This window comes from Panicum hallii, chromosome 9 (genome assembly GCF_002211085.1).
Source record: "Panicum hallii strain FIL2 chromosome 9, PHallii_v3.1, whole genome shotgun sequence".
Lineage (NCBI taxonomy): Eukaryota > Viridiplantae > Streptophyta > Magnoliopsida > Poales > Poaceae > Panicum > Panicum hallii.
The window spans coordinates 4,285,944-4,303,262 of record NC_038050.1 but is presented as its reverse complement, the minus strand read 5'-3'; the positions used below and the strand labels follow the sequence as shown (position 1 = coordinate 4,303,262).

At 53.5% G+C, this 17,319-nt stretch overlaps 4 protein-coding genes across 4 annotated transcripts; 3 read left to right on the top strand and 1 right to left on the bottom strand.

Annotated features, from left to right (window-relative positions):
* Positions 1-1,913: 1,913 nt before the first annotated feature.
* On the top strand, positions 1,914-3,069 carry LOC112877202. Its single transcript, XM_025941423.1, has one exon. It carries the CDS (start codon positions 2,110-2,112, stop codon positions 2,551-2,553), a length of 444 nt encoding a protein of 147 aa, XP_025797208.1. The 5' UTR covers positions 1,914-2,109; the 3' UTR covers positions 2,554-3,069.
* Positions 3,070-3,740: 671 nt separating this feature from the next.
* On the top strand, positions 3,741-4,403 carry LOC112875586. Its single transcript, XM_025939474.1, has one exon. It carries the CDS (start codon positions 3,964-3,966, stop codon positions 4,189-4,191), a length of 228 nt encoding a protein of 75 aa, XP_025795259.1. The 5' UTR covers positions 3,741-3,963; the 3' UTR covers positions 4,192-4,403.
* Positions 4,404-9,726: 5,323 nt separating this feature from the next.
* Positions 9,727-13,838, top strand: LOC112874090 (proteasome assembly chaperone 2). Its single transcript, XM_025937261.1, has 8 exons — positions 9,727-9,923; positions 10,035-10,200; positions 10,536-10,594; positions 11,284-11,402; positions 11,498-11,735; positions 11,819-11,942; positions 12,096-12,192; positions 13,511-13,838. The coding sequence occupies exons 1-7, from the start codon at positions 9,864-9,866 to the stop codon at positions 12,173-12,175; spliced, it is 846 nt and encodes a 281-aa protein (XP_025793046.1). The 5' UTR covers positions 9,727-9,863; the 3' UTR covers positions 12,176-12,192; positions 13,511-13,838.
* Positions 13,839-14,757: 919 nt separating this feature from the next.
* On the bottom strand, positions 14,758-16,702 carry LOC112874089 (allene oxide synthase 1, chloroplastic). Its single transcript, XM_025937260.1, has one exon. It carries the CDS (start codon positions 16,584-16,586, stop codon positions 15,045-15,047), a length of 1,542 nt encoding a protein of 513 aa, XP_025793045.1. The 5' UTR covers positions 16,587-16,702; the 3' UTR covers positions 14,758-15,044.
* Between the last annotated feature and the right edge of the window lie 617 nt (positions 16,703-17,319).

Below are 17,319 nucleotides of genomic sequence, written 5' to 3'. Positions count from 1 at the left end.
GTGCCGGTTTCAGATGACATGGTCTACTAGCTGCGGTTTTCTTTGAGCTTCCATTCCAGACGATTTTCTTTTGCCTCTTTTAGCTTTACTGCTAGCATTAAGCAGCAAAATTGAAGGTTAATCATGTGACAATTGGTTAAAAAAGCGAATCCTGCTGTGACTTTAATTTCCTGCTTCCTAACTTATGCTGACCTTTTTGTGGGTGCTGCTGTTAGTTCCAAATTTTGTATTGTGGTGTCACTTGTAAAGCTTATCGACGACAGAGTTGTTGAGGTGGTAGTTTCTTGGTGCATTTCGCTGTGCTGTATCTGGAAAGGGAATTGTTCTATCGACGACAGAGTTGGATGTGTTCAGGCAACAGGTGGCGTGGCTGTTCTTTTGAGTTGGCGTGCGATTTTGTGAGAGACGCCCGCGAGAGCTCGATGGCACGCTGGCAGGCGGCAACAGCAACGGCAAGAACAACGAAGGTTGAGGGCGAATACGATGTGAACAAACATTTGCATCGAATGATTGCGAGAAGCTAAATTGCTAATGTAGTTGGTTCCTAAGGATTATTTTAAGTCTCATCGCATCAAATGTTTAGATACTAATTAGGAGTATTAAATATAAATTAATGATAAAATAAATTCCATCACCCCTAGGTTTCGCCGAGACGAATCTATTAAATCTAATTAGTCCGTGATTAGCTCATGTAAATATATGCTAATTATAGATTAATTAGATTTCGTCTCATGAATAAATTCTAGACTTATGCAATTAGTTTTATATTTAATTTATACTTAATCTTTCCAAGTGGTATCGAAATATCCGAGATAAAATAAACGCCAATGAACCAAAACAGTCATCCATCCAAACAGTCGATGATTGTTGGGCCTAATGAATGCGTGATGGTGTCAAATTGTCTCTGCTGCGTGCACGCATGCATGGAGTGACTCTGGCATTACAGCAGCCTCAACTGTGTCCGAAATTTTGACTTGGATTTGATAGTAGAAATGTCCTCATTCAGAAAAGTCAAATCCTACGTGACGCAGAGAAAACCACATCGTTTGACTCTCATCCTGCCTGCTCTAACGTCGTGTCAGGATTTTCTCTCTTTTTTAAAAAAAGAAAAGAAAAGTTGCTCGTCATCAAGGCTAACACCACTGCTCATGATTGTATCATGAACGCCGATCCAAATATCCCCATCAACCCCAGCGATTCGTACTCATGGCGTCGCCAGGTCCACCGCGTCCGCTCCCCGGCTTGCTGCCGGCGCTCATAAATACGTTGTCAGGAGCCGCCGGGCCCCGCTCCCGCGCCGAGGAGGAAAGTGATTGGCCGGGGAGGCGCCACCGGAGCGTTTGTACATGGCCGGACCCGATGGATGGAGCCACCACGTAGCCACGTCGGACTTAGGAGCACCACCGTGCGGAAGCCATCGAGAGGGTAGCGATGGCGGCCGGAGCAGCAACCGGCGCCAGCGGCGATCTGGAGCGCGCGCGCCGCCGGCCGTCTAGTCAGGTTTCCGCCACGCGCGTTGGGTTGGCTGGCATCCATGGTCTCCGTTCAGACAAGTCTAATCAGGCTTCCGCTGGCAGCATGGGCTTCAGGAGAGTTCTGGTGCGGATCCAGATAGGCCCATCAGCATGCCAGCTTGCGGCCCATCATTCTTATCGCGCAACGATTGCAGCCCACGACACCGACATCGGTTACCATATAAGACAAGGAATTCCACGGAAAAGAAAAGTTTGGTCAGGGATAGCAACATCAGCAGAATAGTCAGTCAGTCCACGACAAATATGTCGCACCGGGCCACACCGGCTGCCATCAAGCCCACGGTAATCGCACGACTCCACCCACGGGCTCGGCACCGAGCTTGAAACTGCCTACGACGGCTGGCCCTATGGAGTCGAGGCGCGTGTTACGGATAGCAACTCACTGATTCCTGCTACTTCCCCCGGGCCCCGGATACCGGATGCCTGTGGGCACGCAAGCTGAGTTGATCAGTGACGCGCGCTCACACCGGCGGCAGGCAGCTCCATTCTGTGTGCCGGGCATGGAAGCACGCCCGGATTCCCACCGAATCCATGTCCATGGACAGCACAAAGCAACAACTCTATGTCTCTATAAATGGGGTGGGCCGATCTTCGTGCCACTTCCGTCCCCAAAAACACCTCCGTTTCTGCACTGATCACCTCAGCTGTTCTTGTTCTTGTTCGTGCTCTTCCTGCTAGTGCTACTCTACTGGTCACCGCGATGTCGGGCCTGATCGATATTTGGACGCTGGAGCGGGAGAGGATGGTTCGGGCCGGCGGCGCGCCGGCGGCGTTCAGCTCCGTGGCGTCGCTCGGCGCGAGCGCGCGGCGAGCGTTGATGGCTCGGTCTGGATCTGATGGGGGCAGCAGCGGCGCCCAGAGGCCCTGCTGCGGTGATGGGGTTCGAGCGCTCGGTGGTGTCGCGGTCATGGACGCTGCCGAGAGCGAGAAGCAGGCTGCTGCTGCTGGCGGTAGCGCGCCGGCGCTCGTCCGGGAAGACGCTTTCCTGTCCATCCTAGTCGATTGCTTCGGCCAGTAGTAGATCTTTTGAACATAGGTACCAAAGCTGTAATCATAGATAGATATATAGTAGTTGTCATCAAGTGGTTCTTGTAATGTCCCGAAACATCAAGTGATGTTTGTGTGTTTCTGAAAGTCACTGGTAGAAAGGCCTGATCGATGCCTCAGATCAAGATCGTTTTCATGTGCTAGAAAGTTCAGAAACAACAGACAAGATATATAGATAAGATCCGAATTCCAAAGTGGAAGCGGCCGCGAGCTGTAAACTCGTCAACATCACTCAGCTACAGACGGATATTTGATCTCAGATACTTGTCAAATATCTTCACACACTTGGAGAGATATTTCACCTCTTAGGCTCCTAGCTTCCAAAGTAGATCTCTTGCGTGCAACCTTTTTTCCTGGTTCAACATCTGTCAGGAACTCAGAGATGACACTTGACGCACGACGGAAGAGAAGATATTGAGTTTGATCGGCGATAGTCAGGCTATTCTCTGAACTTTTTTTTTATAAGGATTCTCTGAACTTCATTATCTGACAGACAACAACCTGGTGCGTTTTCGGCCTCCCGGCATATACCATGGGTCATCGCGGGGAAACGGAACGGGGAAACGGCGGCATGCACACCGGTGTCGACGTGTCGTGAGAGTCAGAACGGCCGCCGGACAACCGAACGCTCCTGCGCCTCTCAAACAGTACATCGTCGCGGACCGCTTGTTCAGCTGCCATCTGATTCCCCGAATCAAATACTCCGCAGCCGGGAACGCGCGCAGGCGCAGACGCGGAGCCGATGGCGATGGCCGCCGCCCGTCGCGTCGCGGTGGCACCCCGGTGGCAAGTCCCTCCCCACGCCGCGCGGCATCGGCCGCCGATCCGAATCCTGGCGCGGAATCGGCCCCCAAATATCCCTTCTTCACCCGCAAGGCCGCGCCCCGCCCCTGCCCGCCCGCGGCACGGTTGGCGCCGCACCGGTATATCCATCACCTCCCGGCCCGCGCGCGGATCCCTCAGCGGCCGGCCACCACACGATGGCCGCGCGGGCCACGTCGCGCCGCGCCGCGCGTCACATGGGCGAGGGCGAGGGCGTGGCCCCGGAGCGGACAGCGACGACGACCAGAGGCGTCCGGCTTGGCTGCCGCCGCATGGCCCCGAAACCGCTTGCCTCCCCCGTGGACGGCTCGCTTTCGCTCGGCCCCGGTCGGGTCGCGTACCCCGCACGTAGTTTCCGCCCCGGTTTCCCACACCCCGTTCGTCGCCCGTCGTGGAGAACCCGGGGCCTCCAGACTTCCGGAGCCCCGGGCGCGTGTATAAGTAGAGCCCAGGGCCGCGTGGCTACCAAAGCAGCCAAGTGGAAAAGAGCTAGCACAAGAACACCTTCCTTTCCAGTGCGTAGAGCGAGAGCAGCAGATAGAAGCCGTCGAGTGCAGGGATGGCTGGAGCGGTGGGTGTCTGGCTGGAGGCGTTCTCCAGGATTGGCCGGACGGAGGCCGCCGGCGCCGAAGCCGGCCGGCGCCATCGGGGTGATGACGGCGCCGGCGTGGATGCGGGCGGGAAGAAGAGCGGTGTTGTCCAGGAGAAGAGGCAGCGGAACAGCGGCGTGCTCTCCGACTCGGACACCCTGGTGTGCATGCTCATGGACCGCTTCGCCCCGGCGTGATACGCGGGCCGGCGGGGAGCGCGGCGGCGTCAGTCGGCGTGTGCATTGCAGCAGCCAGCAGGGTAGGTGCAGGCTGCAGGGTACATACATGGAAGGAGGCGGTATTTCGCTATTTTGTACTGTAAATTCTGTGACACTGTGGTTAGCCGTGGCAACTGTATCATAATGGTTCTATGCCTTCGAAGTGAATACTTTTTTGGTTAGCAATCTCAGTCTGTTCTGACTTGGCACGGCGCACTGGGATGCTAATTTGCGTAGCATCCGGGATCTGGTAGCTTTGTTTCTTGTTTATTTATCCATGGCAGTTGAAGTTCATAAGCCGGCACCTGGCAGTCTGCCACTGCCCTGTGAGAGTAAGATGAGGAAAGGCTGGCGAGAGCCGAGGCCATGGTAGAACGCACAAGATGTTTCAACATCTAGTGGAACCAGGCAATGCCCAACCCAGAGCTACGATCCATCATCCATTGGATTAAATAAAAAAAATCCGTTCTTGTACCCTCAAAATCTCTGTCTCACTGGGTGTTTTAGCTAGGAGGGATGGGTACCAGATCGAATCTCTGAATTTCTTCTTGATACTCGTCCAACACAAGGAACTCTGAATCTGATTCCACTTAAAAACTTGAACCAGAGAGTCGTCCAACACAAGGAACTCTCCATGGTTCCATACTTCCATTAATCGCAAAAATCAAGGAGGTTCGTTCTCCTGATTCTAGTGTCCTGGGCTAGAACAGTAAAACGTCGAACTTGACCAATCAGATTTTGACACATCACCAATGGCTTTTCCTTGTAAAAGAAAAACTTACTGAAGATGAGACTGAAAACTCAGTGAAAATAAGACTGAAATATACAATGCTTTCAATCGACTTGCTCCATTGTCGCGCACAACTAAACAAGGCCGTCACGGCCAAACAATGTCCCCTGTTACTGCAGGCATATCCTTGCTTGCTCTCATGGTGTTCGTACAATGCAACCTAGAGCACTCGAAAATTCAGGCCGAATCCCAATATACAGTTCCCACAGATTCGGCAGCAAAGCAAGCAAACATGAGCCAGCCCACCAACGCGATGCACATGGACGCCGCTAAGGCCCCTGTTGCAGCACAGCCAGTGCTCGCGGCCTCCTGCTCCTCCGCGCTCCGGCCCTGACGGCTTCCGGGTCTGCATGTATGGTCGCCGTGGAGAAGACGACAGCATTTGGCGGAGTAAGTAAGCGTCCACACGGAAGAAGCCCGGGAGACAGGCTAGCTGTAACCAAATCGGCCGACTAGACTACAATGAAACGGCCCACAAAAGTAGATCACAAGCACAAATCTCAAAGAGATCAGGGCCACTAAGAATAGAAATTAAGGTCTTTATCATTTTAAAGAAGTCCACGTTGCCCCCCGAAGTCTACTCAAAGTCTAAACTTCAACCCTGATCTACAAAACCATCTAATTGACACCCTCAATCTCCTCAAAACCAGACATTTGGCCCCCTCGACCCATACCAGTCTGGTTTTTCATCCTTGCTGGCGTCCACGTCAAATGCCGAGCCGCATGGGTCCCTTCGCCTGGCCGCCGAGCCATCCGGGTCCCGTCGCCGGTCGCCGAGCCCCGCAGGCTCCTCCGCCGGCTGCCAACCCGCCGGGATTCCGAGCTGCGCGAGCTCCGCCCGGATGCAGAGCCACGCGGGATCCGCCGCCGGCCGCCGGTCTGCCTAGCCACCACCACCCCAGGCGCTAGGAAAGATTTTTTTTAACCCTCACGAGTGCGTTTATATCCGTATAGCTGAAAAAAAATACAAGCACATAAAAAAAATACAAGTATATAGTCCTGGGAGGCTATAACCACGCAAAAAAGAAGGCACGACAATAATACCGGCGGGTTAGATTGGGGCATCAATACGTGCCGAACTCAACTGCACTCAGCAGCTCAGTATGGTCGGATTAGGGCCACGCAACTTGTCTTCATGCGACAACAATTCCTGATCGGATTGAGATATCGATACGGACTAAACCACTCCACTAGGCAACGAAGGCAGACCGAAGCCTAGCCGCCGCGGCTAACAATCTTCTCCACCTTGTGTACCCGCCGTCAAGTACGGTCCGCGCTGATAGGGAAACGAGAGAAACAGAGTGCACTGCACCAAACAAGGCCACCGCCATGCGGGACCCACCGCCGTAGTACCGCTGCAACACCACACACCATCCGACAGGGTGAAACCACTGGATCGGGACCACACACACGCTGCCTCGCAGTCACCACCGTGAAAACACAATGCGTGGGCGCGTCGCCATATCCGCTGTTGGACTCCACCTTACTTGTTGCCTCGCCTCACGCGAGACCTCGCCACGCCTGTCTCAGCACTCCGAAGTCGCAAATTCATTTACTAAGTCGCTGTCAAGATGAAGAACAATGCTGCCCTGTTTCCAAGAACCCCATCAAAACAGATGAGCCGCGCCCGCCGGACGACAACATCTCGTTGCACCACTCGCGCACACAGCCTCCGCCATCATGCTAGCAAGCCAAGTTGTCGTCTGCACCGTCTTCTGACGATGTACCGCACCGGAGTCGCCGAGCGAGGCTGAGCAACCCGCCGCAGTCCGCTACAAACCTAGTCTTCCCATGGTGTCGTTTCTATGAGCGCCGTCCTCGACGCAGTCCCACACCGCACTGGCAATTGCCAAGCAACGCCTGCCGTCACGGTCTGCTGCAAGCAGCTCAAGCCAACACCCATGCAACAACCCGTGGTTGCCGGCATAATTTTGACCGCCACCACATGGGCTCGGCTACCCCCTTCCAGCCAACCATCCGCACTAGCCGCCTTGCCGCGCCACCGGCAGAAGCCACCCATGATGAATGATGACACCAGCAATGCCATAGGCTGAGATGGCTCTCTGCAAATGACGCTTCCAAGGAGGTGAAGACGTCGAAGGCGCCGCCATCGCTCGTCCATAGGCGAACACGGTTTTCACCTAGAGAACCTCGTGCAACTGGGATGGGGCTCCAAGATGGCGCCCCCGATGGGGAGAACGACGCCCTCGGACGTCGTCGCCATCGCCACTAGTAGGAACGCCAGCAAGCTTTCGCCTAGAGAATCCCATCCCTAGCTACACACGCTCAGCCCGACATTCCGGATCCGCAGCCATGGAAGCCCTCCTTGGTGCAGCGCCGCCGCCGTGGCTCCTCTAGCCGCGGCCAACTCCTTCACGCAACCTCCAAACAGCCCACAGCCGCTCCACCGTCACTCGAACCAGCCGCCGAAGGGCCGGATCCAGGTCACGGCCGGCCCTGCGCACCGCATCTCCTCCTGCGTGCGGCCCCACGCCGTCTCCTCGACACCTATGCGCGGCCTTCACCGAGCCCGCGCCGTCGCCGGTCGCCCCGCGCGCCCAAGCAGCCTAGCCGCCGGATCCGGCGGGTGCCCACGCGGACGCCACGCCGCGCCGCCGGCCTGCTGCCGCACGGCCACCGCGTCGGGCCACCCCCCATCGGCGCCGCGCCACGCCGCCCGCTCGCTGCCGTGCCGTGCCGTGCCGCCATCCCGCAGAAGCGCGGACGCCGCGCCACCGGCCCGCAGTCGCGCGGACGTCGCGCTGCCAGCCCGCCCACATGTCGCTGGCCACCAACAACGCCGGCCGACGCCCCCACCGCGTCGCGATCACATAGGCAGCATAGCCATCGGATTCGGCCGGCGCCGTGGCGGATCCGTGGCCCTGACGACTCCAACGCCGCCCACGCCGGCGAGCTTACTCATGCAGGTTCGGCGGCTGCGCCCGCCCAAATCCATCGGAGGATGGGGAAAGGGGCCCACCGCCGCCCTCCTCACGAGCCGCACGGGCTTCCGGCGGCGCGGCGGGCGGAGGCGTCAGGGGAGAGGCGGTGGTTAGGGTTCCAGGGGGACGCTCGAGTCGCCCGTGCGGGGATGACGCCAGCGCTTTTGTTTTCCGAGCAGATGGGGTTGGTCCGTTACGCCGGATGAGAGGTGGGCGGGACTCCGGCGCGGATGCGTGCATGCTCCCATGAAAGGAGCACTCGATTACTCCTATCCTAGCTAGCAACACGAGGACAAGATCTCGGCACTGGATTTCAAAATCTTTTGAAAACTGTTTCTTCACACTGATCGTCTCTCATCGTTGCCCATATCCTAGGCAGTCCTCAAGGAGTCCAGTTATGGGCTACAGGACAAGGCGTTGTGGCCAGCGCTAGCTCACGGGGGCCGGCCGGCCGGCCGGGGAGAGGCTCCGGCCCAACCATGGCAGGCGAGGAGCCGGTGCGGGACCGCATGGTGGAGGTTCGCCTACTGCACACAGCGACCCCCAGCACGCCGGCGGAGCTCGCCCGCGCGGACGGCTCAGCGCGGCCGGCGGCGCCCCCTGCACCCGCTGAGCTCGCCCACGCGGCCGGCTCGGCGCGGACGGCGGCGCTCCCCGCAAGCCGGTTGAGCTCGCCCGCGCGGCCGACGGAGGTCGCCCGCGCGCTGCAGCTTGGCGCCGCCGGCGCGCTCCACGTGCGGCCACCGGCATCTTGCGCTGCTCCTATCTGTTAGGATAATCATGACTTGGTTTTGTTTCAAATCAGTTGGTTAGTTAGCGCGTGTGTGCATGCGTGTGTGTTTAGGCAGGTTAGCTGTTGTGGCGCTAGACGCGGAAGCAATAGGCATGGCTCGCGGCAAGCTCGGAGACGACCGGTTCATGCGCGTGAGGGAGTGGCTCACGTGCCAGGGATGCCGGGTCGCGAGGGGCTCGTGTGGATCGTGCGCGAGGGCCGCTGGAGGCAGTTGCTCAGGTGCCGAGAGACTATAAATGGGTCCTGTAATCGCTGCTCGTGGCATGAGCCGAGCCAAGTGAAATAACAAGTCACCGGCGTTCGCCGCCGCGGGGCGATCGTCGGCCCGGCAAACTCGAGCGTGTTCTTGTGTTTGTGATCTTCGGTTCCAACACTATCCATGCTCGCGGCTGGCCCAATTCGATGCAGAGGAGCTCCATTCCACCGTGCGGGACTTCAATTCGACCGCAACGGACGTCGATTTGAGCATGAAGATCTTAGCTTCGTCGATTGAGGTCTGGATGACCATGTCTTCACCGCCCCGTCGTGGGAGGCGTGGCTCCATTATATGTGGCGCTCTATGCAGCCCGCGGCGTGCAGCGCTGGACGCCGGCGCAGGGAGGGAGAGGGGCTGGGGCCGGTGGCTAGCCGGGTGCGGCTACAACGGAGGGAGGTCAGGCGCGAAGCCGCCGACGTGCAGATGGGAGGACTGCCAGCTGATGTGGACATCCACAGGGATGAAAAACTAGACATGTAGGTTGAGCGGGGTCAGATGTCTGGTTTGAGTGTGTCAATTAGACGGTTTTGAAGATCGGGGTTGAAGTTTAGACTTTGGGCAGAGTTCGGGAGGAAAATATGGACTTTTTCCTTATTTTGATGGTCTCACATAAAATAAGATGGGCTTTTCATCAGGAAACGGTGGGCCTTTCGTGTTTTGGGGTCTCAGTTGGGCCCATAATTGGAGTCTAGCCCGAAAGGCCGAAGCTTGAAAGCCTGGAACCTCCTGAAAGAGCCGAGACAGAAGTGGAAGACACAGATCTTCTTCCTCAGTACTCTTCTTATTCAACTTCTCGCTCAAGGCACGGAGGGCTTTCGACCAGCAGCCGCCGAGCCCGAGACACTGCGCCTTCGCCCTCCAGCCGCCGCAATGGAGTTCGCCGTCGTCAAGGGGGAGTCGTTCTCGCCTTCCTGCCCCACGCTCATCATGGTTCGAAACCCTAACGCTGCGAGATACCACAGATTATTGCTGGAATCGAGTTTTTAGTTCTTCAACTGGTGCCTGACGAATACGTTTGGTCTTCCTATCTCTCGGCCGCAGCCAGCGCTGTCGATCGGCAACGTGGGCCAGCTCGCCGTCGACCTTCTGATATCCTCGGCGAGGGCGAGGCGGGTGGCCTACCTCGATGAGCCCTCCGTGCTGCCCTGTGCCGGCAACGACGCCTTCGGCCCCGATGCCGTGGGAGACCTCGCTCTTGCTCTGGAAGGTTCGGTGCTTGATTCTGATCGACTCCCCTGTGTTGTTCCCGCCGCCTGTTTGAACGTTGTAGCTTGCACTAGTGTACTGCTCGTCTCTTTATCCCCTGCACACCAACCGTTCGCTGAAATGTGTTAGAGCACTATTGGTACTGCAAGCCTTTCTGCTGTGCGCATAGGTTGCCTGATGAATTAGCTTGCTGACTTTCACCTGGGGTAAAATGGTCCTTTCGAAAATTTTAGTTTAATTTGCTCACGCCTTAAGTTATATGAACACACATTGAGTCGGTGCTTGTAATGTTCATACACAATCTTGACTGACTATCTTTCTTCTTTCTCTTGGCAGCGTATGAATCTACATCTCATGGGCTAGCTTTCATTCAGCAAAGGTCTCCTGTTATTACAGTACGTTTATTCTAGCCTTTTATTGTGCTTTGGTAATTCGAGACTGTTTATTTTGATCTTCACACATACCAAATTTTCTTGTCTAAATACGTTTTCGTTGGGACAAGGAAGCTAAGATGCAACACCAATATCACTGTATTTGGTAGCTCTATTTCGTCATGCTTCATTCTGTTACATGAAGACAGTAATTGTGTTTTGCTTTGTTACATTGATGTCATGCAACTTGCAAACTTATAACTTATTTGTTTTGGAGATCTATATTCCTTTGATTGAACATGACTTTGTGGAAATCAACATAAATAATGTACGTCCAATCAGAGTTACATCTATAGACAATGGGCCCTTGGAACGTTAATATGGTTGTGGAAGTTGGAACCAAGGCTGGAGTTTAAGTAGTGCACATATCCCTCTTTATAATTGAAATTGTGAACTTATGTTTCATCTGGAAATGTCATGTTTAGAATTTTTGTTCTTGTGAAAAGGTACATTGATCATTTAGTAATCTGCATCACTGGAATAATCTGAAATAGAGCTAATATTATTATGTTAATTCATTTTCCAAAGCTTGGCATTGTAGGTATCGGTAAGGCTTTCGTTAGTTTGTTTCAAATTATGATAAAGTCTTGTGGTCTCATTACCTATATTTTCTGATTATTTCATGACTATGTCTGTTTTCATTAACAATATAGGGCATGATGGTTTCATTTGCAAAAAATGTTGCTGATTTCATAAGCAACATTGGAAAGGACCATATTGTTATTCTTTCAAGTTTAGATTCTGGCAAGAGGAGGGTAATTGATGCATCGAGGTAACTGAAATGTCTAACTGCAGCAGATCATTTAGGTCTTTAGGATTGACTCTGTCAAGATTGAATTCATTAGTTAACCTTGTTTTATAATGTAGTGACATGCAAGTATATTACCTTTCAAGTTGCAACGAAGATGGTTCTGATCCAGAATATGAGAAATTGGGTTGGAAGAAACTTGAGGAGTATGATCCATCTCATAAACGTTGGAGCTGTCTTACTGGCCTAGTTGAGGGTGGTGATTTTTCAGAAGATATGGTTAATGACACTGATGAGATGACAATAAATGATTATTATGCAAGCTTGCCATTTGCAGCACTATTCTCTGCCTGCAAGGTACCTGATTTTATTTCAACTTCAAAAGATTTTTATCACTTTTGAGTGTTGGAGTCACTGTTATAATCTCTTTATTGTGACAGGCTAAAGGTTTGAAAGTTTCTTGTGTACTGTGCTACTGCTCAGAAGGTGACAACATGCCAGAATCGTTCCAGTTAGCTGAGGCAGTATGTAAGCTTCTAGGTCATGGCCCTGAGAAGTTACATGGTAAATTTCTATATCACCAGAACACTTGTTCCCTTATTGTTCTTGAATGAACACACACAAAAGCTCCTTTAAATTGCTCTCTTAGTTTCAATTCATGTAGGAATGTTGCTTTTTATGTTTGGGTGCTTAAGGGATCTTTCTGTGCGCTTACAGGAAATGGGTCAAATGGATGGACTGTTCCCTTGTCATGGAAATCAATCTATGGACCACCACCTGATATGTCTATCTTCTAGGGGTGTGCACTGATCGGGTAAGTCAAGTTTGTACTTAGAAAGGGGTATATATATGTGATAATGTCTAATTATGTTGTAACCGGCTACAATTCAAACTACCATTCATTTGCATTCAACAATTTGGCTCACAGTAACTTTTGATGCTAGAAAAGAAACAATGGACATTGTACATCATTGTTCTGCCTTTATGAAATATTGTTTTGCAAGATTAACTAGAAATCATAACGGACCTGCTTTTTAAAAGTAATACTCCTATTAATTCTTATCATCGAGAACACAGGCTGAGTTTTGCTGTTTATCCTTGAAAGCAGTGGAGATTGCGTGGAATATTGGATTCGATTGATTGAGAGATAGATGTACGCATACATGCCATACATGCCCAACACGAAACATATATCTCTCAATCAATCTAATCCAATTCGACGCAATCTCCATTGCTTTCATGGGATCAGAGCCCAACACGATCTCTCCTATCTCTAACCAAATCAGGGTCGGCCGGCTATACTAGCCAGAGCACAGGGCCCACACACAATATACGCCTACATGCCGTACATGCCTTGCTAACAATCCTTTCCTGGAAGGTGGAAGAACAGCGTTTCAGTTAATAGAATAATAGTGGCACAAAATGGTTAATCTGTTTTTACAAATTTTTGAATTATGCTGGAATAGAACAAATTCATGGAAGATTAACATCTACCAATGACCTTGGACACAAAGTACTGTGTGCTATTGGGCTGCGCAAATTTGAATATTTTGGTTTAGTAACCAACATGACATAGCAGTAGCCATGAACCAATTTTCCATGTTGTTAATGGTTTTTATGGCCTTTTTTGTTGATTATACTATGTTTACATGTTACCATAATGAATAAGGCAACTGAAGTGGTCCGATAGCACATCATTCCATGTGGTCCACGATTCGATATTAAATAAAGCAATGGTTGGATCTAGCACCAAGATGCCGATCTATGGGGCAATCTGATGTGGTTTCGTATCTTTTATACTTTTTGTATAACTGGCGCCCACAACAGGAAAATCTTAGAATCAGCATGCAAGAATTTTGGTATAGTGGTGCTAGTAAATAGTATAACTGATAAGTTGTTTTCTAACTAATACCGTAGAGTAGGTAGGCTTGCTCAATTAACTAAAGTGTGGAGATAGCTAAAAGTGTGTTTGATTGTCTACCCTGGTTTCAGCTAGAACTTGTATCTATCTGTAGAGTTTACTCTCCAAATGTTACTGTTAAGCTAAAGTGTGTTGGTGCTGACATTACTCGCCACTTTCCTTTGACCCCTTTTATTGGTCTGTAAAGTTGTTTTTCCTCATTATTTGATAGGTGAAGTTGCCATCATGGAAAATGCTGAATTTAGAGTCGAGGATGTTGAACTCTTACATGAGGTCATGTACCTGAAGCATCGTGGAAGGTGAGTTGCAGGTGTTTATGGTCACGTGATTAAAAAACAAACTCTTTCCCTGTGGAACTACTAGAGGCACCGTGGTACCTGAACCCTGGGATACATCAATCGCAATACTTTTTGTAACCAATAGCTGTGGCTGCGAAGAAGTCAGATCTTTGTCAATTCAGGTCTGCTAGAGTGGTTACGCATGTTGCTTACCATGTGCAATCTCTAATCAAACCATGGAATTCCAAGCCTCTTATCTGCCGTCGTGCCCTATTGGTTCCGTTAATGTTGAGGTGGTGGAAGAATCTTTGCAAGCGCGTGCCCCTTTATGAAAAGTAGCACTAAAACGTGGGACTGTTAGGCGAGGCGTTGGCGTCGGTGATGCCTGTTTGTCTGCTCATTTTAGTCGGCGTCCAGCAGGGTATGGAATCGTTACTTCTTTTAATAAGCCATATATACACACGTATGCCTCATGTTTGTTGCTAGAAGCCGGAGTTCTCCATACTCCTATACATGACCGGGCTGGCTGGCTCGTTGGTCCTATTTGCGAGGTGGCCGGTCGGTCCCTGTGGCCTGTTGATAGGCAAAGCTGCCGACCACTTTCGAGGAAAGCTTGCGATCCCATGACCTACAGGATCTATGCCTTATTTGAAGTGCAGAATCTTTTACCCAGTCTTTGTGGAAATCGGATATTTGTTCTGTGAAAAAAAATCGAATAACATTTAAGCTTTGTGTCTTACAAATAGACGCCCAGCTGGCTAGTCCATTGTTAAGCAAAATTTTGGCTAGGTTCTTTCAGCTGGCAGTGTCAATTCTATCGCTTTTGAGGTTGCTCAACCCGTTTCCTCTTTGTGCTATACTAGCTATTATAGTGCATAATCAGAAGAACCGGACAAACCCGAACCAAGCATCCAAATCAAACAGATTTTAAGAACCAACTCAGCAAGTTGCCACAGCAACAAGTCCCACCAAATGGGCCCCAAGAGAATGAAGTGTAGGTAGGTTTGGCGTTAATCCACTCCCAATAATTTGCTATCCCATCCGCGTGATCAATAGCGCGGCCGCTGAACATGGTACGTGCCATCACTGTCCACCTACTTTACTCTGGAATCTCGGTCCATTACACAGATGGGTCCGTCATGGACAGGCAACTGGAAACAGTAGGTGCATGTCTCCCTCGGATCACTAGCAATTTTTCTTGACCTGAAATCTCGAGACACCAAAGGTCCCTGGGGAAAACATGTTCTCGTTTTACTAAGAAAAGAAATTTGTTACATGTCCATACCTGCTGATCATTCAGTGACACTGACACAGGAGCGCAGGACTTTTTTTTTTGAACATTCAGGAGCACAAGACTAGAAAAAAAATATTGAGAGAGACAGAGAGGACAGCGCAGTATATTCTTCTACTGTAAAAAATTGCCCGTCCCCGGCTCCGGCGACTTTGACGGGCGTTCAGAGCGGGAGCTCAGAAGGTTGCTTTCTTGAGCGAGGTGATCGTCACCGACGAGCCTAGCGCGGAGGCGCCGACCTGGACGTCGAAGGAGTCGTACCGGAGGAAGAGCTCGGCGACGAGGAGGCGCGCGATGAGGACGACGAAGTCCTTGCCGGCGCACTGCTTGTCCTGCAGCGTGGGCGACGCCGTCTCGGGCCCGTTTGACCAGACGACGTGGCGGAGCAGGCGCGCGCCGTCCTCGCCGAGGAACCTGTCAGGCACGTACTCCTCTGGCCGCGCGAAGACGCGTGGGTCCTTGGTGGCCATGGGCTGGTAGCCGAAGAGCATCTCCCCCTCCCGCACCTCGAACCCGTAGTCGTGGCTCTCCACCACCATGTCCCGCTTGGCGCGCCCGTACTGCATCGCCACGGGGGGCTCGATCCGCAGCGCCTCGTACACCGCCGACTTCACCAGCGGCATCTCCGACAGCGCCTTCATGGTCACCTCGCCGCCATGCGCGCGCACGGCGTCGCGCACCTCCGTCGCCAGCCGCCCGTGCGTCCGCGCGCCGGCGCGACCCAGCCACTTGACGAGCGACGGGAACAGGATCTTCATGCCGCCGAAGGAGTTGAAGCACATGGCGAACACGATGTTGTGCACCGCCTCCTCCCGCGGGACGCCGAGGCGCTCGCCCTCGTCGACGACGCCCCTGGCAGCGTCGCGGAAGAAGTCGGCGAGGCGGTCGTAGTCCTTCCTGACCAGCGCCGGCGGGAGGCGGAACGAGTGGAGCAGGGAGTCCTCGACGAGCTTGGGCAGGCCGAGATTGAGCAGCGGGCTGAGCTGGAACAGCACCCACTTGGTGATCAGCTTGGGCCCGTCGCCCTGGAGCGCGGACTCGGCGGGGTCGCGCCCCAGCAGCGCCTGGCAGAGGAAGGAGAAGGCGGCGGCGTCGTTGTATTGGCCGAAGTCGGCCTTGCCGGCCCTGGCGAGCTCGTTCTCCATGAGGCCGAACAGGTCTCCGTACACCTCGCGGAACTTGGGGATCACGTGCTGGCGGCGGTGCGAGAGGAGGTAGAAGAGGAGCGCCTTGAGCGGCCCGTGGTTGGGCTCGGAGGGGTCGACGTAGGAGAGCACGCGGTAGCCGCCGGTGAGGTCGGTGGAGGGCATGAAGGTGCCGGTGAAGAGGTCCGTCTTGTCGACGAGCGAGGTGTCGAAGAGCACCGGGAAGGAGGCGGCGTCGAGCAGCGCCACCACGCGCGGGTCGCGCGCCACGAAGGGCCCCGGCGGCATGTTGAGCCGCACCACGGTGGAGCCGTGCGCGCGGACGCGGGCCGTGAAGAAGCCGTCGCGCCCGCCGGGCCCGTAGAAGTACTCGAGCCGGTCCCGGAGCGCGCCCACCACCGGCGGGCCGTAGTCGCCCGGCACCTTCCGCAGCGGCAGCCGCCGCTTCGGTGACACCACCTCGCGCGGCCGGTCCGTCGCCGACGCCGACGCCCGCGTCGCCTGCCGCCGCCGCTGCCGGCCGGCGCACGACGACGGCGGCGCCGAGAAGGAGAGGTAGGTCGCCGTGGCCATCTCCCTTGATCTGCTTGCGGGTTGGCGGTGCTAGGCTGTTAGCTGCGAGTCCACGACGCGGGGGGTTGTGCTGACTCGTGGAGTGCCGTGGCGATGGCGCCAGTCGGTGTGGTATAATAAAGCGTGCGTGTCAGTAGCCAGCCTCGGGGGTTGCGTTTAAAAAGTCGCAGCAGGGTCGGGTGGGGCTGAGGGAGGAGGAAGGCAGCAGCTGCGGCCGCGGGGGGTGTGGCGAGTGGGAAACGTGGGCCATTTCCGGCGGTGGTCCGGTTGCGAGTGCGGCCGGCGGTGGTGGCGCGCGTGGATTTGGTTGATCGCCGCCACGGTCACGGCCGGGAACGCACGTGGCGAAATGAGTTGCAGGACGTGGAGTACTCTCTTGGCCATTAAAGGTGATTAATTCTTTATCATTTACGCTGTCCGCACACCTACGGTCTCCCCATTTACATCGAGAGCGACAGCGTCTTCAGATAATTCGTTTGAGGCAGTGGCGCGGTCACTGACCGATTACCTAGACAGACTGCGAATCGATAGTGAATACAGTCAAAATATAGCGAACTATGTTTATGTCCGTACGTTGCTACGAGCGGAAAAAAATTCTGCTGCATTATAAAAATAGATATTCTAAAATATTGAAAATGAATTGCAGAGTAAAATTTAGAAAATCATAACAAAAAAATTTGATTAGAAATATATGATGTATAATCAGCACATCCAACAAAGTTAGATTAAATAT

Coding starts and splice junctions, on each gene's coding strand:
- LOC112874089 (XM_025937260.1), bottom strand. CDS start 16,586: ATGGCCACGGCGACCTACCTCTCCTTCTCGGCGCCGCCGTCGTCGTGC.
- LOC112874090 (XM_025937261.1), top strand. CDS start 9,864: ATGGAGTTCGCCGTCGTCAAGGGGGAGTCGTTCTCGCCTTCCTGCCCC. Junction 10,201..10,535: donor CCTCGCTCTTGCTCTGGAAG/GTTCGGTGCTTG, acceptor TTCTCTTGGCAG/CGTATGAATCTACATCTCAT. Junction 11,403..11,497: donor AGGGTAATTGATGCATCGAG/GTAACTGAAATG, acceptor TTTATAATGTAG/TGACATGCAAGTATATTACC.
- LOC112877202 (XM_025941423.1), top strand. CDS start 2,110: ATGGGGTGGGCCGATCTTCGTGCCACTTCCGTCCCCAAAAACACCTCC.
- LOC112875586 (XM_025939474.1), top strand. CDS start 3,964: ATGGCTGGAGCGGTGGGTGTCTGGCTGGAGGCGTTCTCCAGGATTGGC.